A 25,406-nucleotide genomic window follows, 5' to 3' on the forward strand; every position below is an offset into this window, starting at 1 on the left:
TTATTTATAAGGTAATACAACTACTGTAATACTTATTTACAATGAACTCATTTCTGCACTGAAATGGTGCAGAAGTTAGATTATACTAACACACACACACAGACACACAAATTTTCAATGAACACATTACTGCACTGAAATTGTGCAGAAGTTATGTTCTACTTATATACAAATCAGTTGGTTTTACTAAGAAATTCATCAATGGAGTAGAAGGAGTTGGCCACCAATAAATCCTTTAGGCATCTCTTAAACTGAATTTCATTGGTTGTTAAGCATTTTATGGCTGCTGGCAAGTTATTGAAAATGTGTGTTCCTGAATAATGCACACCTTTTTGTACAAGACTAAGTGACTTTAAATCCTTGTGAAGATTATTCTTATTTCTAGTATTGATTCATGAATTGAGCTGTTGGTTTTTTAATGACAAATTTCATTAAGGAATAAATATATTGGGAAGCAGGCTTCTGCAGGATGTTCTTGAGTTCACACCACATATAACTCTTACTGCATGTTTTTGTGCCCGGAAAACTTTAGCTTGGCTTGATGAATTAGCCCAAAAAATAATCCCATATGACGTTATGGAATGAAAGTAAGCATAGTATGCCAGATTTTTCATTTTTATATCCCCTATGTCTGTCAAAATTCGCATTGCAAACAGAGATTTGTTAAGACGCTTCAGCAGTTCTGTGGTGTGCTCCTCCCAGTTGAATTTATTATCAAGCTGTAATCCCAAGAATTTAACACTGTCCACTTCTTCTATCTTCTTGTCATCGTATGTTAGACATATACTCTTGGGACACCCCTTACAAGTTCTGAACTGCATGTAGTGTGTTTTTTCAAAGTTCAGTGACAAAGAATTGGCTACGAACTAGTGATGAATGTCCACAAATATTTTATTGGTTGATCTTTCTAAGACTACACTTGATTTCCTATTTATTGCAATGTTTGTATCATCAGCAAACAAAACAAACTTGGCATCTGGTAATGTTACTGATGAAAGGTCATTGATATACACAAGAAAAAGTAAGGGCCCCAAAATGGAACCTTGTGGGACCCCACATGTAATTAGTTCCCATTTGGATGATGCCTGATAGCTTCATACATGTCTCTTTCCTAATAACACCCTTTGTTTCCTGCCAGAGATATAAGATTTGAACCATTTTGCAGCATTTCCTGTTATACTATAATATTCTAGTTTACTTAAAAGGATATTGTGATTTACACAGTCAAATGCCTTTGACAGATCACAAAATATACCAGTTGCCTGCAATTTTTTGTCTAATGAATTAAGCACATTTTCACTGTAAGTGTAGATAGCCTTCTCAATATCAGAACCTTTTAGAAATTCGAACTGTGACTGTGACAGTATGTTATTTGAGATAAGATGGTTATAAAGACGACTGTACATTACTTTTTCGAAAATTTTTGAGAATGCTGGCAACAGTGAAATTGGACGGAAATTTGATGCTATTTCTTTATCTCCCTTCTTAAACAGTGGCTTAACTTCAGCATATTTCAGCCATTCAGGAAATATTCCACTAATAAACGACTGGTTACACAGATAGCTTAATATGTTACTTAGCTCAGAATCACATTCTTTAATTAACTTTGTTGATATTTCATCATACCCACGAGATGTTTTTGATTTTAAAGATTTTATGATGGACATTATTTCTGTTGGGGTAGTGAGGGTCAAATTCATATTATAGAAGTTACTTGAAATGTCTGGTCTAAGTAAAACCAACTGATTTGTATATAGGTACAACATAACTTCTGCACAATTTCAGTGCAGTAATGTGTTCACTGAAAATTTGTGTGTCTGTGTGTGTGTGTGTGTGTGTGTGTGTGTAAGTATAATCTAACTTCTGCACCATTTCAGTGCAGTAATGTGTTCATTGTAAATAAGTATTACAGTAGTTGTATTACATGTTTATTACCTTATAAATAAATAAAAAACTTTTTTATTTTAAATTCAGTGCATTAGTATTTGTAAATTGCCTCTTAGTGTTCAGTAAAAAATGACGATCATTCCACTTGGGACCTGTGGAATGGTACATTAGCTTATTTGTTTTAGTTGTAAATATTTGTCATGTATTGTTGTTTTTCTGACATGTTCCACATCCTGGAGGACCTCCTCACTACGGATCAATTGGAATGAAAGTAAATCTAATCTAAGGTAATCCATAGCAGCATCTACCGAACCTGACAACCCCATCTTTTCAGTAACAGTTATAAAATGTTTGTTAGAAAGTTCTGCAACACTATACACATCTGTCACCAATGTATCATTTACTCTTAATGCTATTTGTTCCTCTTCATGTCTGGTTCTACCGGTCTCCTCCTTCACTATATCCTATATTGTCTTTATTTTGCTATCTGATATGACTATCTTTTCCTTGTAATATATTTGCTTTGACATCCGTATTACAGTCTTTAATATTTTGCAGTATTTCTTATAATGTGCTATAGCATCAACATTGGAAATGTTTCGGATTGACAGATACAGTTTTCTTTTTATTTTACAAGATACCCCTATTCCTCGAGTAATCCATGGCTTCTTTGTAGACTTTGCTCTAACCTTGGTAAGTTTTGGAGGAAAGCAGCGTTCGAATAAGGTAAGCACTTTATTAGCAAAAATGTTATATTTTTCATTCATGTCATGAGCACTGTAAACATCAGTCCAGTGAATGTCTCTGAGGAGTGTCCTAAAATAATCAATTTTTGGCTTACTGATTACCCTCTTGAGCTCAGATTTAACAGATTTTATATCCTGTTCAGTATTAACATTTAACAGAAGGAACTGCATGTCATGGTCTGAGAGGCCATTGACTATTGGTTTTGTAACATAATTTTGTTCATTGGACTTTTCTATAGAGATATTATCAATGGCTGTTTGTGAGCAAGTGGCTATCCGAGTGGGGAACTTTACAGTGGGAATTAAGTTGAATGATAGTGTTACTAACTCAAATAAGTTCTTATTGGGAGAGTCTTTAAGGAAATCTACATTGAAATCACCAGCAACCACTATTTCTTTGTTTTTGGTTGTTAAATGGGCCAGTACAGCTTCAAGGTGGTTGACAAACAGATTAAAGTTACCTGCAAGTGCTCGATATACACTTAATACTATGAAGGATTTTTTGTGAAATTGTAATTTGTTGCACATGCTTCCATATGCTGTTCTAGGCAAAATTTATGAATATCTATGTTCTTAAATTTATGACAGTTTCTGATAAATGTGGCAACTCCTCCTTTCTCCATTTCTGACCTACAAAAGTGAGATGCTAACCTAAACCCTGTAACACTTAAAAGTTCTATACCAGTGGTCACATGATGTTCAGAGAGGCAGATTATGTCAGCTGGGTTTGAAGACTCTAATTCATCTATGCAGATAGTTAATTCATTAATTTTATTTCTCAGTCCTCGAATATTTTGATGCAATAAAGATAGCTGACATTTCTCATTGACTGAGTTAAAATTGGGTGGAGTTAAAATATCTGCTGACAGTTGAAAATTCTTAACCAATGGCTGTTTATGCTGATGTAATAAGCTGGAATTATGTTTTTTGATTTCTTTCTCAAACTGAAGGTTTGTCTCAGTTCTAACCTCTCTTAAAATTTGCTTTCTTTCTGTCCTCCCTACCCTAAAAAAGGGTCTTTTCTGAATCCTATAACCACTGGTATTTTACCACTCATGACAGTGCCTCCCCCCTTTAACTTTCCTGCTATTTCCCCAACCAATTTACCCTTCCCCTTCCTGTTGAGGTGAAGGCCATGCCTAGTATAATCCCACCTACTGAGAGAATCAACATGAACTACACCAATGTGTGACCCCGCACCCAACATGAGCAGCCGTTCCAGCTCCAAATTAACTCTCTTGACAGAAGAGTTCAAATGAGGTCGGTCATGGCGCCCAAGAACAGATACAAACTCAACACTAGTATGCTTCGATGCTGATGCAATCTTCGCCAGGTCACACTCTATACTGTACCCAGGATCTCTGTCAATACTGTTACCTGCCCCACCCACTATAACCACGGTGTCTTCCTTAGTGAAATCTTTGCAAAGTGATCCTAAATCCTCTGTCACATGCTCCAGACCAGCACTAGGTTTAAAAAAAATTGGTGACCTGGTATTCTGATCCTAGTTCATCCTGCAAAAGTTGGCCAACACCTCTTCCATGGGAACTACCTAACAACAACACTTTCTTTCTCTTTACTGATTTCCCTACATTCTTACTTTTCAATTTGCTGCTGAAAGTTTGTTGTGCCCTGTCTACACCTGCAACTGCTTGAGGCTCACCAGCTTCTAACTGAAGCAACAGGTCAAATCTATTTTCCACATTCACCACAAAGCTGTCAGACAAAGTTCTAGGCCTGTTCATCCTGTTGCCACTTCCCACCTCTCTTTACCCTTCTCCCTCCTTAACCTGTCAAGATCTCCCCTGGCCTAGTCTAAATCAGCCTGAAGGGTGGCAATTTTCCCTTCCTGTTCTAGTATCTTCCTATCTCTACTACAAATCCTACAAAACCACTGATGAGTCTCATTTACTTCCCCTATTCCCACGCCACTACAGTCACCCACATGGAAAAAACTACAGCACCCATCACACCAAAGCCCCGACCTAACAATTCTACGGCAAGTCAAGCACTTTTCACTCATGATAAACATAATAGTTTATTAAGAATAAGTCAGTTAAATTACAGATAAACACGAAAATATGGTCACACAAATTTGGCCTATACTCAACTGTTCACGCAACTGTTCACAAACAAAAACAAAAGTGCAAAGTTTCTGAAACAACAACTTAAACTTTACGCTACTTTCCGGAAATGCTAGTTAAATAATGAAGAGGTACGCTAAGTTAAATTGCTGGAGAGAGCAAGGAACAACTAAACGATATTCTATAGATTTGCTTCAGCAGAACGTAAACAGAAAATATGACTGTACGGTCTTTTCGCGTTTTCTGCTATATTACGTAAACAAAAATGAAACCTTTAATGGTAGACTTAAAAGGCACACTAATACACTTATTTACCACATAATCAGTACTAATCTATATGTTTTATAATCTAAAATGACTTATCTTTACGAGAACACCAAAACTCGTGCTAGTCGCCTGGCTGCAGGGCTTCCAACCTTACCTCTAACACCTTAGAAGTCCAATTTTTCAAGTAGTAGTGTATGTTGTACACAGTCAAAGGCTTTGCTTAGGTCACAGAAAGTCACTTGAGCAAAGTCTTTATCCTCAAATACTTGATGGATGTATTTTACAACAGCATCTATCGCATCAGTTGTTGACATATTTTTCCTAAAACCATATTGACATTCACTAATAATTCCTAGATTATCAAAGTAATTAGATAATTATTTGTAAATTGTGCATTCCAGAACTTTAGAAAAAGATGGAGCTATGGAAATTAGCCGGTTACTTGAGGCGGAGTCTTTATCCCCTTTTTTATAAACTGGAACTACCCTAGACAGGGTAGACATTTGTTTATACAATGTGTTAAGAGGTATACTATACTGCCTATGACTTTCTTCAGTATGTTACAGGATAAGTCATATATGTCTACACTGTCTGATGATTTTAACTGTTTCACTATTCTTAATACCAAATCCTGTGAGACCTCAGAGAAACTGAAGATACTTGTATTTGTTGATGATCTACAACTATTTTTTGACAGTGACTGTGATCAGCTGATTTCGGGGTTAGCAATACCACTTCCTACTTCTTCAACCGATTTATCAAAATAATCATTGAATTTTTGGGGAGAGATATTAATTGTAACATTTCTTTCATCTTTAGCAACACTATTTATTAGATTCCGAGCAGCTTTGCACTTGTTGATGGATTTCTCAATACTTTTGAGATTGTGTGCTTTTTTTGCTTCTATGATCTCTTTTTTTTATATTCATTTCTACATATAACATAGGCTAGTTTAGCTTGATTAATCTTTAATCTACAATAAACAAGCTTGATTAATCTTCAATCTACTATAAACATTGTGCAACAACATATCTTGGTTTTTCAGAGTGGTCAACTGTTCTGTATACCACGTATTTTGTCTTTTTGGAACTTAAGTTTTCAGGACTCAATCAGTTAGGCCTTCTTTGAATTTGTTTGTTGGAATGCAGTCATTAAAGTGTGCCAAAAATACTTTAAAAAACCTATCAAATAGTATATTTGCTGGCAGATCGTTACTTAAAGTATAGGGTGTGTCGCCATAACACTGGCCAAACCAGTCTGTCAGCAAGGGAGTTACAAAACCTATGACTTTTTTCATCTGAGACAGGTCTGGTGATTTCAATTTTTGGGGCAGGCTTAGTTGTACTAGTCTCATCAGGAGGGAACCTACTTGTATAATTTAAGGTTACAGAATTATGATGAGAAAATGTAATCTCTGACACATCACATGATTTGTCTGTTGTTTTAAAATTCACATAAATATTGTCAAGACATGCTTGTTCTCTTGTGGGCCTATTATTGACACAGTGTAAGTTGGATTGTCTTAGTAGATTTTGAAGTTCAGTGAAACTACTTGTGTTGTTACATCAAAATCTGCATTCAGATCAACACCTATTACAATATCATAATTTATCCATCTAGTTTCGCCGTGAAACTACTTGTGTTGTTACATCAAAATCTGCATTCAGATCAACACCTATTACAATATCATAATTTATCCATCTAGTTTCGCCAAGTACATGTAACAGCTGGTCCAGTTTCTCTAGAAATACACTGATGATGCCCTTAGGTGATATGTACAGGGATATTACCAATAACTTAAAACTGTCTAAAACCATACCAGCAGCTTCAAAGTTCAGTTCATCACATAAGAAATCTAGATCCAATCTATTGATTGAACATCTAAGTGACTTGTTAACATAGATTGCTACACCACCTCTTAAAAGCAATTTTCTGCAGTAGGTATTGGCTATATTATAGTTATCAAATTTGACAAATGTTAGGTCATTCTCAGTAGCCCAGAGTTCACTCAAACACAAAATATCAAACCCCTTTTCTATTCCTTATCCCTCACTCCTTGAATGTTGAGATAGCATATTTTAAGATCAAACCTGTCTTTCCTCACAGATGAACCATTATGGCGAGGGGCTATTAAATCTCCTGCACTGTTTACCTTATGGGCTTATTCTCCTTGCTGGCTTTGACTAAAATATTGTTTAGACAGAGAGGAGGAACTGTTAATTTCGCTTACCCACAACACTTGACACTGCTACTGCTCATTGAACTCTCTTCCCTTCTTCGTGTTTTCTTGTCTTGATCTCAATGACTGGGTTCCCCTTGTGGGTAGTTCCGATGTTTCCACAGAGTGGACACCTGTACCACTTGATGGAATAATAGTTTTTGTAGCTGAGTATGCTGCCACCCTTGCTCTTTCTGTTTTCGCTGTTCCTTGCTGTGTTGTTCCATCTGTTGTAGCTGTTAATATGCCTGCTTCTCTACCAACACATTCTTCTGTGTGTGCGTCCGCCGCTCGTGGTCTCGCGGTAGCGTTCTCGCTTCCCGAGCACGGGGTCCCGGGTTCGATTCCCGGCGGGGTCGGGGATTTTCACCTGCCTCGAGATGACTGGGTGTTTGTGTTGTCCTCATCATTTCATCATCATCCAGGAAAGTGGCGAAATTGGACTGAGCAAAGATTGGGTAATTGTACGGGCGCTGATAACCACGCAGTTGAGCGCCCCACAAACCAAACATCATCACACCCATTCTTCTGTAATCAATGTTTCTTCAAATTGTGTTACTGCAGCAGCTGGAGTAGTTGGTAGGCAAGATACATTGCAGCTCTCATTCACTATCAGCAATGGGATTGGATTACATTTCTTACTTCTAAGAGAAACACTTTCCACTAGTGCCTTGATCTTCTGGCTGAGTAGCGATTCGCCCCATTTATTTAAATGCATTCCATGTGTAGTGAAGTGCTTTCTCTCCAGGTCATCAATATTAAGGAAAAACACATTTGAAGTGGTCTTGCAGATCTTTTTGTACATCCTGTTTGCTTTTTGGATCTCTCTGTTGACACAAGAAGATTCAATAAGATCATATCTGTGTGGTATGCCTACCACGATCATGTTTTGATTCACTAATGTACATAGCGCATTTCTTAACACACTGTTTGCCACTTTTAGTTGCTTCTTATACACATCATTTGCACTGCCCATTATTACTATATATTCACTTTGCGACATGCAGTTATAGTTTTTACAGTCTTTTAAAACTTCTGTCAGACCTGCTCCAGGTTGGGAGGTGAAGAATACCCGCAACTCCTCTCCCGTGGCTGTCAGCAAGCAAAACTGTAGGGCTACTAAAGTTTATTTTCATAATTTTATTTGCATTGTCGCGGCAGTTACGATTTTCTGACATTTCCCATTTTCTTCCTGCCACTTCAGATAAATAATCTTGGTGCGAATTGCCGGACTCCTCATTATTAACTTCCCAATTTGTAATAAGTCACTGAAATCTGTTTCTTAACAGAACTTTAAAATTATTTGAAGCAGATTTAGGTTTTGCACACTTCTTTGGTTCATTGTGCCCCTGAAATTGTTCGAGTTCTTTAAGTGGTGGACCAGATAGGCTTTTAACCATATTTTCCAACAACTGAACATGTTCTCTTGTTGCTTTCAGTTCATTCTGCAGTGTTTCTAGTGCTATAAATTCACGATTTGCACCGTACACTTCAGTTGCAGCCAAATGCCCGTTTCACTTAGTTCCATAAGCACACGAAAGGTTCTCTTGATTTATTTTCGCGAAGAAATGTGACTGATACCATGTATGCGTCACTGAGCATGTTCTAATACCACTTGACACAATTCTGTCACATAATATGCACCTTATAGACGCTAAATACTCGCAATTTATGGAGCGATTTACTACCATATCTATACTCGCCGCCATCTTACCAACCATGGGGCTAGCATTGGAACATGTATCAGAGCATGCATTGGCATCTGTGGTGATCACACACCCTATTAAGAACCATATCTTGCTGTTTGTGGTGTACTGGGGACTATCTTGATTCGCGGCGACTTCATTATACGAGAGTTGGAACTTTAATAATGGCAACTATTTATTTGCAGCTCATACAAAATCGATACATGTTTCAAAGTTTTACTGAGCTTCAAAGTAGTCACCAGCATTGTGTATAACCCATTGCCAGTGATGTGGAAGTCGTAGGATGTAGATAGAAATCTGTCTCTTGGCCAGTTGTGTTAACAGTTCAAGTGGCGCGATCTATTGCCTGACAAGTTTGTAGCAGTTCTTAAGCGAATGCCGTAAGTGTTTCCTTCAGTTTAGAAGTCCAATTGAACTCACGAGCGCTTAAGTCAGGGGAGTGCAGTAGGTGGTATAGCACTTAGCCCCATCAGTCAAAGAAATCAATAACAGTTTGCGCTGTACGTGCTTGAGCATTGTCCTGCACAATGACGGTCAGGTCCCGCAGAAAGTGTCGTCACTTCAGTCTCTAAGCTGGTCGTAGGTTGTGTTAAAAAATGAACAGCATAAGAAACAGAAGTGATGACACTTTCTGTAGGACCTGACTAAGATATTTGGCAGGATGTTGTGGAGTGATCATGAGGTCCACACAGATGATAATATTAGCTCCAGGGTAAAAATAGACAACCAGTTGTACGAGTATAGAGCCTAAGTATATGTGGCTTGGGTAGCTTATAAGACAGTGTGTACTAATTTGAACTTCATAATATGGGTGTCCCAGAAATGTTGTGACAAGCTTCAAGGAGTTGTAGAGGGTGTCTTGAAGAACAAATCAGGGTAGGAACCTGTATCCTGAATGATGTTACAGAGCATCAGAGTTATAGGTGCCAGCACCTATTACTAGTCCACCCTTCGGCAGAAAATGTGATTGTACACTGACGAACTGTAGGTGGAACATCTTGCAGTGTTGTTTGTTATTCAGTGATCACGACTGATTGCCACAATCATTAGTGAAGGAGATGGAGCTAGCTGCTGTCTAGAAGGGCCTTGTCTCATATGAATCCAATGCTCTGTTGCCTTGGTGAATGATGGTTTCAGATATGGGGTTCCATCCACAGTTTTTTTTTTTTTCCTGTAAACCAACAAACATAGGGTATTTTAAGAGGGTGCCAGGAGAAAAATAAACTGTAGATAGAAACCTGTGCTCGAAACTGTCATCCACCAAAGCAACAGAGTATCGTATTCTTAGGAGACAAGGCCTGTCTCCACAGTAGCTAGCTCCATCTTTTTGCTGGTGACCGCAGCAATCAGTCATGATCAATGAATAACAAACAACATCATGAGACATTGCGCCCACAGTCAGTTGGCATACAAAGCCACATCTGTTGTGCAGGGGTTGATTGAGTGGTATGCGCCAGAGCCTGTAACTTCAATAGCCTGTTGGATGAAGTTTCTGGAGATGGGTTCATATCCTCAATCTGTTCATCAAGACACCATCTACAACCTCTCAAAGTTTGGCACATTTCCATTGGACCGTATATGAATGCTTCCAAATATTCCCTCAATTGTAAGTATATAGGGAATAAAGGCTGACAAAAATTATTGCCATAAAAAGTAGGTAACATACAGGGTTATGAGTTCATACACCTGTGTAAGCTGGAATAATTATTCGCCAGACATAAACTTTTTGATCCAATACATCCTGTAGATGAAGAGAACGTGAGTCATTAGAATATACCAGTATGTAATAAGTGTGTCACAAGAGATCTACTTATACATGCATTCTGGCTGGGACCTGTCTCTTGGCCAGTACCACTACTGGTGTATTCATCTGGAGCTGGGGGGTTGCTATACTCCTGACGTCAGTTGCCAAATCCAGCATGTATGCAGGCATTCTAAACCATGGCCAAACACACCGCATGATTACTGACATTGGTGGGACACAATATCAGCAAACCAATGTGCGTACACATCAGGTGGCGACAGCCACGAGTCTCTCTGTGTACCCCTCAGACACTAGCAGGCTCCTCAAGAAACATTGGCATCGCCTTGTGGCTGCACCTCGCTGCCATCTGTTGCGAGCGTTCACCAGCAGCAGTTCCAGCACAGCTCAGGGTGCCAGCCAGACACCATCCCCTTGGACTTTCCTGACACTGTGAAATTACAATGAAATCCTGACCTTTAGCTACTTACAGGCATTGATATATATCAACCTGGACAGTTGAAAATGTGTGCCCTGACCGGGACTCAAACCCAGGATCTCCTGCTTACATGGCAGATGCTCTATCCATCCAAGCCACTGAGGACACAGAGGATAGTGCGACTGTCCACACATTACATTTGTAGTACCCCTGCCCACTATAATCATTACTCGTGGCAGTCAATCTGCCAATTCCCATAAGAGTTTCGACATTGTAAGTGCATCAGCACTGAAGAAGAAGGTCATTGGCCAGTAAGCCTTATCTATATGAAGATGGTATCTGTTCTTTCATCCATGGGATACTGAATGTATAGAGAGAAAGGCAACACAAATGGCCAAAGGTTTATTTAATCCATGGGGTAGTGTTACAGAGGTACTGAAGGAACTAAACTGGAAGACTCTTGAACGTAAACATAAAGTATCCTCAGAAAGCCTACTAACAAAGTTTCAAGAACTGGCTTTAAATAATTACTCTAGGAATATACTGCAACCCCCTACATATCACTCACTTAGGGATCGTGAGGATAAAGCTGGGATAATTAATGCACACACAGAGGCATTCAAACAATCATTCTTCCCATGCTCCATACGTGAATGGAACAGGAAGAAACCCTAATAGCTGGTACAATGGGATGTAACCTCTGCATTCACCTCACATTGGTTTGCAGAGTATAGATGTAGATGTTAGTTTGAGAATTCATTATTAATAATTCCAGTGTTCATAGTTTTAAATGTGATTGAAACACATTGGAAATATGAAAGATGATAGTGTTTCTTGAAAAATAATGAAATTAGTTAATATCTGTTGTAGATCCATCATTTGAAGATAGATTCTTATATCTGGACAATATTAGAAATAGAATAGATTGCTACTCACCATAAATATGATGCATTGAGCTGCAGACAGGCACAACGAAATGACTGTTACACATGTAGCTATTGGCCACATTCTTCCTCAGCAAAGAAAATATACACACATTCACATAAGCAAGCACACCTCATGCATACTCGGCCGCCACCAATGGTCAGAGCTGCAAGTGGCGGTGGCTGAGTATGTGTGAGGTATGCTTGCTTGTGTGATTATTTATGTGTATTCCAAAGTACAAAACAAAATGAAAATGCTACCATTAATCAGTTCCAGGGGTGGTTTAAGTGCTGCCAACAGAAGAAAACCAAGGTGAGCAAGAAAAGGTCTTCACAAGCATTCCTGGACTCCGTCAATCAGTCTACTTATTTTATGGGAGTAGGGGAAGCCATTAACATGATTTCTGATAAATGCAATCGGTCACCATAGCAGCAGTTTTGAAGCAAGGATTTCACCAAATGTCAACCAGAGACATTGTCCAGACAATTGTAGAGCATTTTGCAGTGACTACTGGCACTGCCAGCCAGGGTCCATCATTTTGTTGGTACTGTGAGACCATGGAGAGGGCTGAGTTGTACTTTAGATCCAACTATTCTGAGTTGTACAACTGCCCTTTATTCTTAATTGTACAACTGCGCCCTTTATCCATGTGGAAGCTGGATGTGACATTGTCAGAAACTTGTGATACTGTGCCCAGTCATGACCAAACCCAACACAGGATCTGAAAAAACTTGCAGACAGTGTCTAAGGAAATCCTAGATTATTTTAATTTTATTTGCAGACGGGACAATTTCCCAACTCGCGGAAAGAGGCAACTCTGATACCTTTCCTCTGAAACCAGAAGTGTCTAGGGGTTAAAATAGTGTCACCTTAATGAGCTGTGTAAGAAGGACCTTGGAATGAATGTGTCAATTGCGTTCTGGTCTGGATATTAGAGACCAGAAGCGTAAAATATTTCAGCAGTCTTTTTCACTGTGCCTGTCGCTAGCTCAATGAATTCTCTGTGTGGTGAGTAGCAATCTGTCCTCAAATTGTTGTTACTTTGCTAATTATTGTTGCTACGTCTGCTTCTTGGTCATTCATAATAGTTTTGACGTGGACATTGTCAAAGAGTTCAGGTGTATTTAGTGCCATTGGATCCAATATATTTCCATCACGAGTAAGGTTCTGAACTGTCTTTTCAAGGTAGTTTTCAGACAGGCTATTTAGTAATGTTTTATAGGATGTCTTGTCACACCCACCACTAACAAAACTGTAATTATCCCAGTTGATAGCTCAATGGTTAGTCTCCTCTGGTGATAACAGTATGATTGGGGAACTTATGTACAAGGAAACTGAGGTTTCTTTAAAGTTTTTGGTTGTATCAGGAGGTGGGTCTGGTGGTCAATAGAAGAATCCAAATACAATTTTATGCCCATCGTTCATATTGACTTTTGCCCATACGATCCCACACACAATTTCAAGTAATATCTAGGTGGATTTAAGTTTGTTGTCCACTGTGATGAATACGGCACCTCCATTTCCCATTTACCTATCCTTTCAATTTGTGCTTAAATTTTCCCCAGAAATCTCACTTCTGTGAATTTCAGGTTTTAACCAGTTTTCTATACCTAGTATTATGTGAGCTTCACCGCTTTTTAGGACCACTTCAAACTGTGGCACTTTGTTGCAAATGCTTCAGCAGTTATCTACTAGGATTTTAATACTCACATCTGTTGTTGTGGTCTTCAGTCCTGAGACCGGTTTGATGCAGCTCTCCATGCTACCATATCCTGTGCAAGCTTCTTCATCTCCCAGTACCTGCTGCAACCTACATCCTTCTGAATCTGCTTAGTGTATTCATAGCTTGTTCTCCCTCTTTGATTTTTACCCACCACGCTGCCCTCCAGTACTAAATTGGTGATCCCTTGATGCCTCAGAATATGCCCTATCAACCAATCCCTTCTTCTAGTCAAGTTGTGCCACAAATTTCTCTTCTCTCCAATTCTGTTCAATATCTCCTCATTATTTATGTGATCTACCCATCTAATCTTCAGCATTCTTCTGTAGCACCACATTTCGAAAGCTTCTATTATCTTCTTGTCTAAACTATTTATCGTCCACTCACACCTATGAGGAGCATATCTTTGGACCTTACACTGATACTTTGGAGTCTGCTATAGCTTTCAATATGTGGAATGGATGGACTCTTAATCTGAAAAGCCCTTGTGTGCACCCCATGCATTGTCAGCTACCTGGTACTAGTCTCTTATGTATAGTACACATCTGACCCATTTCGGGGGACCATAGAATTCTCAGGATTGTGCCACAGGATTGCCTACTTTGATCTTGGCCACAGTTTGGCGGTGGCCATTCATCCTGGTAGCCACCCCAAAATAAAACATGTCATATACCAGCTCCACTGCAATCATTGGCCAGCTTCTCATCTTCTCACCCCTTTTGTGTGCCTTCCTCTGCCAGTGCACCCACTCGTCTTTCCTCTTTCCCACTCCTCTCCTTTTCCACTCTACATTTCTCACCCTCCCCACTTCCCTGCCCCACAGCCTCCTGATGCTGTACCTGCTGGCAGTCTTATGCTTCCTTCTAGTCCCTGCTATCCGTTCCCCTTCAACACCCCCTCCTGATTGCTGCTTCCATTCTATGTGACAGTTGCATTCTGGTCCGAGCTGCTGAAGACGGCACTTTTGTGTGTGTGTGTGTGTGTGTGTGTGTGTGTGTGTGTGTGTGCGTGTGTGAGGAATGGTTGCTTGTGTGAATGACTGTGTGTGTGTGTGTGTGCGTGCGCGTGTGTGTGTCCTCTCTGAAGAATTCTGTGGCTGAAAGCTAAACGTGTAAGAGTCTTTCCATTGTGCCTGTCTGTAACTCAGTGTGTCATCTATATGTTGATTAGCAAGATATTTCTTTCCTTATATTGTTGATATTCCAACCTGGAGTTTCCATTGTTCTTCACAGTCTCCCATTCAAACCTTACATTCAACTACAAACTAGGGAGTCATGAACTTGTCTGGGGAAAAGTGCTGTAGATTGTGATCCTTGTTGAAATTCTGTGAGCAAGGATGGCATTCTCAGTCTTCTCTGAGCCAGTCGCTGGAATGATCCAAGTATGACCTTAGGGCCCAGATGATAGAAATTGTTTGTTCAAATGTGCACTACAGTCTGCAGTTGCTTACATCCTTTGCTGCTGGAATAGCCTCTTCAACACATTAAATGAAGTCTCCAAGCATACACACTGAGTGCACGTAGCATTCCTTCCCATTCCTTGCTGCTGATCTCCTGAGAGGTTCCATTATTTGCCATCCATTTGAATTGCCAACAATTAACAGACTATGCTTTTGTCTTTGCCTCCTCTTGACACAAGATAGAGCATAGTTCCCAACAGGTAAAGTGATTCTCAAATGGCTCAGTTTCAGTTTCAGTGGAAGACAGCGGCTCAGATTTGTTGGTTAGGGGGATGGATTTAACAACCTGAGTTCTCACTGGTGCCTGTCTCCTCCATACACAACACCTAGACCTACTGAATGCCGTTCACAGTCAGGTGTAATAGTAATGATAGAAAATCTGTTTTCTGCAGAACAGACAATATGCACTGGAGATGGTAGTACTTGAGGTACATTTGTTATCTGTGGTACACAACTCTCAGTAGCCCTCCAACAACTCATTCTCACCAACTTCCAATTGCTTGGCAGTAGTCTGTCCAATGACCTTCTGCATATGAACAGTAACTAACTCATCCCGTGCGTGAAAACAATGTGTGCAGTGGGGCTGCATTATGCCTGGTGCAATATCTCACAGAACATTGTTTGTTTGCTCATACAATGGGTACTGACATAAAATTTTAAAAGATTTTTCTCACTGCTCATAAATTTGTTATGTTATTACATTGTTGTAGTTCTGTTTCATTTTTCAGTTATATTTTCTGATAATTTTTTTTTCCATTTGTGCATAATCTGTTTTACCTCAAATTTTATATTATTATCTGAAAGAAATTCATAAATATGTGCAAAATTAAACAGTTACAAGAAGTCACATAAACAAAATTGAATATATTGTCCCATTTAATGATCTGAAATACCATTGTTAGCTTCCATTCTCCTAAGGATATTATTAGTACTCATTATTTATTTATTTATTTGTCCATATAAATCTCTTTTCCAGTACATATATTGTACACAGGATATTGGACAGAAAACCTTTTTAGCTGTTAGTTTTTCAAACGTCAAACATACATTATTTGAATTTTTATGACAAATTGGATCTATACAGTTAATCATTACAAATTTTTGAAATACTGTATATTTATAACTTATTTCCTACAATTATATGTACGAATTACATTTTTTCTTGCATAAGATACTGTGAGATTGAGTAGTAGCAGTTTTTCAGAAGGTAGGCTGTCACAGACTTTTTAAAGCTTTGTAGTTCAGGAAGAGATTTTATATGTCTTGGTAATCTGTTGTAAAGTTTTGTTCCTGCATGATATACACCTTTTTGGCATAATGTAGTGTTACAGTGATTAACATGTATGTCACTGGGGCACTGAATGACTCACATGTTGCTTTACACAGCCATCATCAGACACTCACTGAATACTGATTTATGCAAGATGCCTGTTTATAAATGCATAGGTTACAGAAATTACAAATTAGTAAAATATAGGACAAATATGTTTTAGACAGTAACAGCAAAGATAGAAAAAGTGAAAGATACAATATTCAGTAAAGTAAATTTATCCAAACAAAATCTCTATAATTAGAAAACGGCAAAATATAGGTGCTATTTTGTGAGAGGGAAGTCTTAGTGTGCACTGAGATTCCCAAAGTTTACCAAGAATTTTCTAGAAAATGAAATTTTCTAATTAGGGTTATTAACTAATAGGTTACTTTATTAAAAGAACGCATTTTTGGAAACACGAAGTCAGGGCTACCAAATTATAACAATTCATTTTATAAAGAATTACGTCTGAAGATTGAAACAATCAGGAACATGAAAGACTAACTTGACATATCAAATTTTTGGACGAAGTAAAACTGTTGTTTGAGCGAGGAGATGGGGGCTTTCAAATAAAGTGAGAAACAAACAGTGTTTAGCAGATTCAAACTCTGAACTGAACATGGTGTATACATATTGTAAATTTGGAATATTTCTCTAAATAAATTATTTCTACATGACGATATTATGAAAAGGATAGATTGCTACTCATCATATAGCGGAGATGCTCAGTCGCAGACAGGCACAAGAAAAAGACTGCTAAACATGTAAGCTTTCAGCCAGAAGACTTTCTTCTGAAATAACACACACACACACACACACACACACACACACACACACACACACACACATAAACACAACTCACATGCACATGACCCTTGTGTATGGCAGCTGGGGCAGACTGTGATCAACTGTGCATGATGAGAAAAGCAATCTGATAGGTGGGGGTAGCTGGGTAGGGAGGGGGAGGGAGAGCGGTGTGTGGGTGTGAAATGGTAAAATGATAGTAAAGCACTTTATTCCACCTGTACCCTGCTATCCCTCCCCCTCCCTGCCCCAGCTTCCCCTGCTATCCAGATTGCTTCTCTCATCATGCACAGTTGCTTGCAGTCTGGCCCGGCAGCCAGAGACAGTGGTCATGTGTGTGCGAGCTGCGTTTGTGTGAATGTGTTTGTGTATGATGTGTGTTATGGAAGAAGGCTTTCTGGCCAAAAGCTTAGCTGTTTAGTAATCTTTTTGTTGCACCTGCCTGGGACTTAACAGCCCTGCTATATGCTGAGTAACAATACTCATATATCCTTTTCATAACATTATCATTGTTCTGTGGCGTAGAGCGCCATAAATATTGATATTTGTTCTGTGCGTAACTGTACTATCTTTGAGAAGAGGGCTTTGGGGCAGGATGTTGGACGCTAACAGGAGTTAGCCTCCGGACTTGTATCTGTGTAGAAGCTAAGTGTGAATAAATCTGTATCTGAGAGAATTCTAGTTGTTTACCTACAACTATACCATATTCCCTCACTGGTGACCCCGTTTTTGTGTAATACGCGTCCGAGTTACCGCCCGAAGGTTATTTACGCGCCTACCGTGTTGGGTTTCTCCGCGATCGCGAGGGCCTTTGTTCAGCTCCAGACAATGGCCTTTCAGCATTCACCGCCGCCCGGATTCCAGCAACATCTCTCCAGCACTCCTGCCGTCGTAGTGGACATGCCGCAAGAATCTTCGGAATCCTTCAGCCAGAACATGCAGTGGAATTCATCGAGTGCCGCCAGTTTCTTCCAACCGCCAACGGTCGTGGACTCTGGCTTTGTTAGCCTGGACATTCCCACGTGTTCTCCACAGAGTGTTGGTCGGAACATTCCTACTCCTGTGTCGAACACACAATTCAATACAGTTCGTGGCGTCGAGCGAGGTTTTGCTACTTTGGAAAATCCAGTAGTAAATTCAAACTCGAATCAGTTCCTGCCATGTGTGTATCCTTCCGCGCCGGCTAGTCAACAGGTGTTCAATGCTCGCCAAACAGCAAATATCACACCGAGAGTGCATCCTAGTGGACGTGTGTGGGATCCTTGTGTTGCTTCTAATCAGGTCAACAGTTCTGTGCTGGACAGTAATTACTCCGACATCTACAACCAGCCCCACCACTCACAGTCAAGTGAATACTGTGTGCATAACGGACATTCACTGGCGTACTTAAGCACTTGGGGCTTCTCTCCGAGCTACCACGTCAATGAGAATGCCCATTTTGACTATGATCCTCACACCGTTCGCGCGTCCGTCGCTTCTCAGCCGCCTCCCCGGCGTCAAGTGAATTTCGCGATTCCCGCATTACGGGACGCCAATAATTCGGACTCGCAATCTTCTGCATGCTCTACTTCTGTCCGAAGTAATAGGCGGGCCTCCGCAGTGAATGCAGTGCCGAATCTGCTGAAATTACCAGACTTCAAAACCGCTCACCCGGAGTTCTGGTTTAACCTGGGTGAGCAAACATTCAATGTCTGTGCTTTGGACGACAACGCACGCTTCGCCTGCCTCATGAACCATCTTCACGACCGCGTCGATTTAATTTATGATCTGGTCAAAGCACCCCCCCTAGCAGGGAAGTATGCTGTGGCGAAACAGACGATACTGGAGCGCGTCTCTAAAACCAGGAGAGGAAATGTGCGACAGCTCATCTACGAAGAGCATCTCGGCGACAGGTCTCCGTCCCAGCTGTGGCGGTGCATCCGTCTTCTCGTCGATGAGCAAGTTATGCCTGATGACACGCTCACAGAAATCTGGGCTGAAAAGCTGCCTTTGCCTGTCCAGACTGCAATCTCTGCGTATGAAGATAGGCCAGTAAATGAACGTTTACGCGCCGCCGACAGAGCATACTCCGCCACGCAACGTGAGCTCCGTGCACTGCATTTTGGACGTGACCGCACTAAGACGCTTTCTGACACCATGCCCTTGTCTGGTGCTGCTAATAACAAGTTTGTTAAACTAGCCGCCCTGCCTGCACCTTCAACTCCCCACAATGACAGTGCATCGGCCTCGGTGGAAGACTCTGGGGCACATACTCCGTCACCTAGCAACTACCCACAGGAGCACAGGCCCGCCCAACCTTCCTGTTTCTTCCACGCGAGATTCGGGGAGCAAGCTCGCAAATGCCAGTCACCGTGTTCTTACCCAAACTCCAACCGCAGGTAGGCTACGGTGCCACCTCCTGCGATGTAAACAACGGGCACCATCCCACGTTGCACTCCATTTCGGACAGTAACAGTAAGTGTGGTCGAGTCTATGTTCGCGATTTACGATCAGGTGTATGTTTTCTGGTAGACACTGGCGCAGACGTCTCTTTGCTGCCGGTTCGCCTAGCAACCAATAGAGTGCAACCATACAAAACAGTACTTCGTGCAGTGAACTTGTCTACCCTACAGTGTTCGGGTTCCACTTTGTATACAGTGAAACTTTCGCCCGAGTGCAAGCTGGAGTGGACGTTTCTAGTGTCAACAATTCAAGAACCTATTCTCGGAATTGATTTCCTCAAGCACTATCAGTTGCCACTAGATTTTGTGCAAAATACTGTGTTTTACCCCCCCCTCCCCCCCCCCCCCCTTAACAAACATATTCCTTTTGCTTCGCCGAGTGACAGTTCGGCTAACACCAAACATGTGTGCTGTGCTAAGAACCCCTTAACAAACATATCCCTTTCGCTTCGCCGAGTGACAGTTCGGCTAACACCAAACGTGTGCTGTGCTAAGAAGTGTGTAAACCTATCCTTGGAGCTGCAATCTTGGACAAACAAGTGGTTAGTGGAGTGCGCCAAGTCTTCGAAGTTGCGGATGGAACATATAGAAATGCTGCTGCATCTCCGCGACCTACACCACGAGTTGGGCTCCACACAACAACGCCTCGTGGCACTACAAGCAGGCGACTCGTTGGCTACAGACAAGGTCAGTCCGTGCCAATCTGGTGTTCCCGTGCCCGCGCACGTTAATGACAATGTTGTGAACTCTGTAAACTGTGTCAGCACCCCCTCTTGTAATGATAGGGTATGCCCGAGTGCTCATGCTCCTTGCATTCCGAATGGACAATTAACTTGCCAAGCTCGTAGCAATGAACTACGGCCATCTGCTGTTCGGCCACACCCACTCATGCCTACAGCGCTCGTAGCGGCATGGCCCGCTACCAAGAACCAGTGTACCAACCTCGCCCATGTTAACACGTGTGCGGCCTTTATGCAGCCTACGAGCGGGTGGCATACCTGTACTTCCGTGCCCTCAGCGCCACAGCTTGGCCCATCCGCCACTGCCTGCTCCTCTTCACGGACATCTGACTGTCGTGCCGCGCCACGTATTGCAGTAGTCACTAACGGCACAGTTCATCGGTTACGTCTAACCAATGGGCCACCCATATCGCAACGCACATGCCACCTCAAGCCGGAATTTATGAAAATTTATTTATTTATTTATTTATTTATTTTATCCATGTTTCAGCACTAACATGCAGTCGATGTCGTCAGAAGAGTTACAGCTATTTGTACATTGTGTTTTACATACCAAAATATTACATAGTAAAAATATAGCAATGTTGTAAACTATTAGCTTAGAACAGCCTCAACACCTAGATCCATACATAACAGTAAGCCATAATTTATCAGCATTAACATGCAATCAATATTGTCAGAAGTATTATAGCTATTTGTACATTATGTTTCATATAACAAAAATATTACATGGAAAAAAAAAGATAGTGTTGTACCCTATTAGCTTATAGCTAGCTGCCTCTACATCCATAACTATACATAACAGTAAGCCTTAGTTTATCAATAAATTAGATCATCTTTACAACTATTCTGAAATTCTTCTACACTGTAGAAAGTATTTTTCTTCATCCACACTTTGGTTTTAGTTTTGAAAATATCCATTGAAACCAATTGAGTCTGTACGGGTAAAGTGTTGAATAATTTTATGCCTATGTATTCATAGCTAGATTGGGTTTTCTTAAGCCTGGTTGTGGGTACATCAATCATATTTGTTTGTCGAGTATTGTGTTGATGAACTGATTTCCTTATAGTGTAGTGGTTTAAGTTTTCTTTTATGTTTAATAGGCAACAATATATGTAAAGAGATGGGAGTGTGAGAATTTTTAAGTCTCTAAAATAAGGTCTACATGACGTCTTGTTGTCAGTGATTCCGTACAAACGTCTAATTGCTTTCTTCTGCCAAGTGAAAATTTTTTTGGCTCCTGGAGAGTTACCCCATAAAAGAATGCCATATTGTAGATGGCAATGAAAGAAGGCATAGTATGACTGAAGCAATAAATCTTGTGTAACACATGTGTGTAGTTTGGCTAGTAGGTAGATAACTCGTGATAGCTTTCGACATACATAATCTGTATGTGTCCCAAGTTAATTTTGAGTCAATGTGTATTCCTAGTAGTTTAACAGATGATAACTCCATGTTACTGTTTGATAAACTGAAGATTATCTTGACAGTCTTTTCATGGTTCATAGATAAGTCATTAGCCTTAAACCAGATATTAGATATTTTGAGACACTCTTCACTTTCCTCCTTCAGTATGTTTATATCCTTTCCAGAATTAGCTAATGTTGTGTCATAAGCATAGAGGATAGATTTACAGGGTAAGTTGTTCGGAAAGTCATTTACAAACAATATAAATAGTAGAGGGCCAAGCACTGAGCCCTGAGGAACACCTCGTTTTATACTTAAAGTCTGTGACTGTTGGTCATTATGCTTTACTATTTGTTTTCTATTGCTGAGTTATGATTCAATTAGTGAGAGTTCCAAGTGTTTGATTCCATAGCAACACAGTTTATCTAATAATAATTTGTGGTTAACTGAGTCGAAAGCCTTACTCAAGTCAATTAGAATGGCTTCAGCAGATAATTCTGACTCAAATGCACTTAGTACAAAAGAGATAAGGTTTTCAACTGCTTTGACTATTGATAAGTTTGACCTGAATCCATACTGAGAATCATTTAATATATTATTGTCTGATAGGTGTATGCATATTTGCTGCATTATGCAATGTTCTATTATTTTTGAGAGAATAGGCACAAGTGAAATTGGTCTATAATTAATGATACAGGACTTGTCACCCTTTTTGCATATGGTATGACAACTGTTTTTTTGAGACATTCTGGAAAGTGTCCACTCGAGAGCATCCAGTTTATCAGTATGCAAAGAGGGTATGTTATGAGATCTACAACTTTTTTAATTACATAGTTTGACAGACCATATACATCTTCAGATCTAGAGTATCCTAATTTAGAGGTTGCTTTAATTATATCAGTTACTTGTACTTCTCTCCATTTACAAGCTGACACTATGTTTGTAATGTTTTGTTGAAAATTTCTGCCAGATATGGGGTGAGAAATAGGTGTATGTGTTGAATTGGAATTCTGGTTGCTGTGGGTTGGAAGGCTGAGATTGGCAGAGTTGACAAAAAAGTGATTGCAATCATCAGCAGTGACGTTAGCAGCATTTGTGTTGTCTTTGTAGTTTATATCCATACCTAGCTCTGCTTTTATTACTTTCCATGCAGCCTTACATTTATTGTGTGATTTTTTAATGAAATCACCATTTGCCTTACACTTGGCTATTTTAATTTCAAATCTATATTTTCTTTTCAGGTTTTTGTAAGTTTCTTTATCTACTGCTCCCTTTTTGACCTTATCGTGACAAGTAATTACCAATAGTCTCAGTTTTTGTAATTGGAGTGAAAACCACTTCTGTAAAGTTGAGTGGCTAGGTTTCCTAACTTTTTTGTTTTTTTGTTTTTTAACCAGTGGACAGCATGTGTGTGAGGAATGTGCTGAAGGCTTCATCAACATTTCTGGAGGAATGTATAACAGTATTCCAATCTATAGACTTAAGTTCTTCTCTATACTTGCTAATATTTGTATCTGTAGATAGTCTGACACACTGAGTTTGTTCCTCGTCTTCTTTTGGTTTTTTAGTAATTAGTTTCACCCATATACCTCTATGGTCTGACAGGTGATCGACATTAAATAAGCCTAGCTCAAAATCACATTTGTATACATTTGTTATTAGATTGTCAAGACAGGAGGAGTGCCTTGTAGGACTTTCATTAGCACAAAAGAGATTATAGGATCTTAACATGTTTACTAAATTAACATTTCTGGCTGTCATTTTCCTAATGTCTATGTTTAGATCCCCAAAATTTAAAATTTTGTATTTAGTGTATTTTTGTACACCGATCACAAGTTTTTCTAAACGTTCTATAAATTGTTCTACATTACTTTCAGGAGTGTGATATAAAGACACAGTTATGAGCTGTATACTAGGTATAATAAAAGCAGCTGCTTCAAAAACACCTTTAATGCATAGGTCACTAACTTCAAGAACAGAAAACTTTAGGTCTAGATCATTGCTAATATATATGGATGAACCCCCATAGGATTCACTGGGTCTGCAGAAGTATGTAGCTAATCTGAAACCTGATGGTACATACAGTTTTATATCCTCTTCCTTTAACCAATGTTCATTTATACATAAAATCATTCTTTTGTTACTTTTTAATAGTATACCAAGCTCATCAGCTTTATTTTTCAGAGACCTGACATTTAAGTGCAGAAATAAGATAGAGTTACTGTCACAGGAGGGGAGGAGTACAGTATTATGGGGCAATGGAGAACATTTAATTGTTTTTTCAGCCCTGGAATCTATGTTAGGTGGCGGTTGGATTTCCTTGGGATAAACCATAAAAAATCTTCATTTCTCTTTGGTAATTTTTTGGGGCTGTTTGAAACACGGTTGGAAGTTTGTTTCACTTTACTGTCCACAAGTTTTATAGGAACATGTTTTCCCAAATCATTTGGTATCACTTCATCATGAGACAAAGATGATAGTTTACTTACTGTGACTGGTCTATTCTTTTCTGCTACTTTTGAAGGTGATGGAGGAGGAGCTGGTAATGTTTCTGCTGTTGGTGAAGTTGGTTTAGTTGCTGCTGGTGGAGGAGTTGTTTCTGCTATTACTGGTAAAGGAGTTGGGGAGTTGGTTCTGCTACTGCTGGTGTAGGAGATGGTGCTGCTGCTATAGGAACTGGTTCTACTGCTGGAGGAGTTGCTTCTGCTGTTGCTGATGGTGTTTCTTCTGCTATTGCTGGTGAAGTAGTTTGTGCTGCTACTGCTGGTGAGGGAGATGGTGTTACTGCTGTAGGAGCTGGTTCTAATGCTGGAGGAGTTACTTCTGCTGCTACTGAATGTGGTTCTTCTGACGCTGCTGTTGATTCTACTTCTGTTAGTATTGCTTCTTTAGGTACTTCTGCTGCATTTTCTGCTACTGTATCTGATTCTGCATTAGTCACTCCTAGAGATACTTTCTGTGATGATGATACAGGTACCACTGATGATGTTGTCGGTAAGTATTGCAGTCTCTGAATAATTTCCATTAGCTTTAATGTAACAAGTTGCTTTCCAAGGCCATTTAGGTGCAGCCCGTGAGTAGTGTGGAATCTGCGTCCAATGGTATTAATATTAACAACAGAAACATTTCTATATTGTTTGCATATACTGGAAAAAAGTTCATTGGCGGCACTAATTTCCTTGTTGACACACGACCAGGACATCAAGTCGTACCTTTGTGGTATATTTACGAGTATAACGTTTGTATGACTTAGTTCAGATAAACACTTGTTTAATTCACAACAGGCTTTAGATGTATCATTTTGATAAATGTCATTAGATCCACCAAAGAGGACAACAAAATCTTTCGAAGACAGCTTTTTTATTTCTTCAGAAAAAACTAGTTTTCTTATTTCTGAGAGGGGCGCCCCAGGCTTTACAAAGCTCATCGATTTCACATTTGAAGCTTTATTTATGCGTGAGACAATACCGCGGCTGTGGCTATCGCCTAAAATGTGAAGTTTTGGAACAT

General features: G+C 39.8%; 1 protein-coding gene across 1 annotated transcript in view; it reads right to left on the reverse strand.

The window, feature by feature from the left end:
- LOC126145190 (calphotin-like) overlaps positions 1 to 24,921 on the reverse strand; it is a 41,014-nt gene extending 16,093 nt beyond the window's left edge. Inside the window, exon 1 of the mRNA XM_049915543.1 lies at positions 24,506 to 24,921. Coding sequence (XP_049771500.1) covers positions 24,506 to 24,921 — 416 coding nt within the window. The remainder of the gene's footprint in view (positions 1 to 24,505) is intronic.
- Between the last annotated feature and the right edge of the window lie 485 nt (positions 24,922 to 25,406).

Source organism: Schistocerca cancellata, chromosome 1, assembly GCF_023864275.1.
Source record: "Schistocerca cancellata isolate TAMUIC-IGC-003103 chromosome 1, iqSchCanc2.1, whole genome shotgun sequence".
NCBI lineage: Eukaryota > Metazoa > Arthropoda > Insecta > Orthoptera > Acrididae > Schistocerca > Schistocerca cancellata.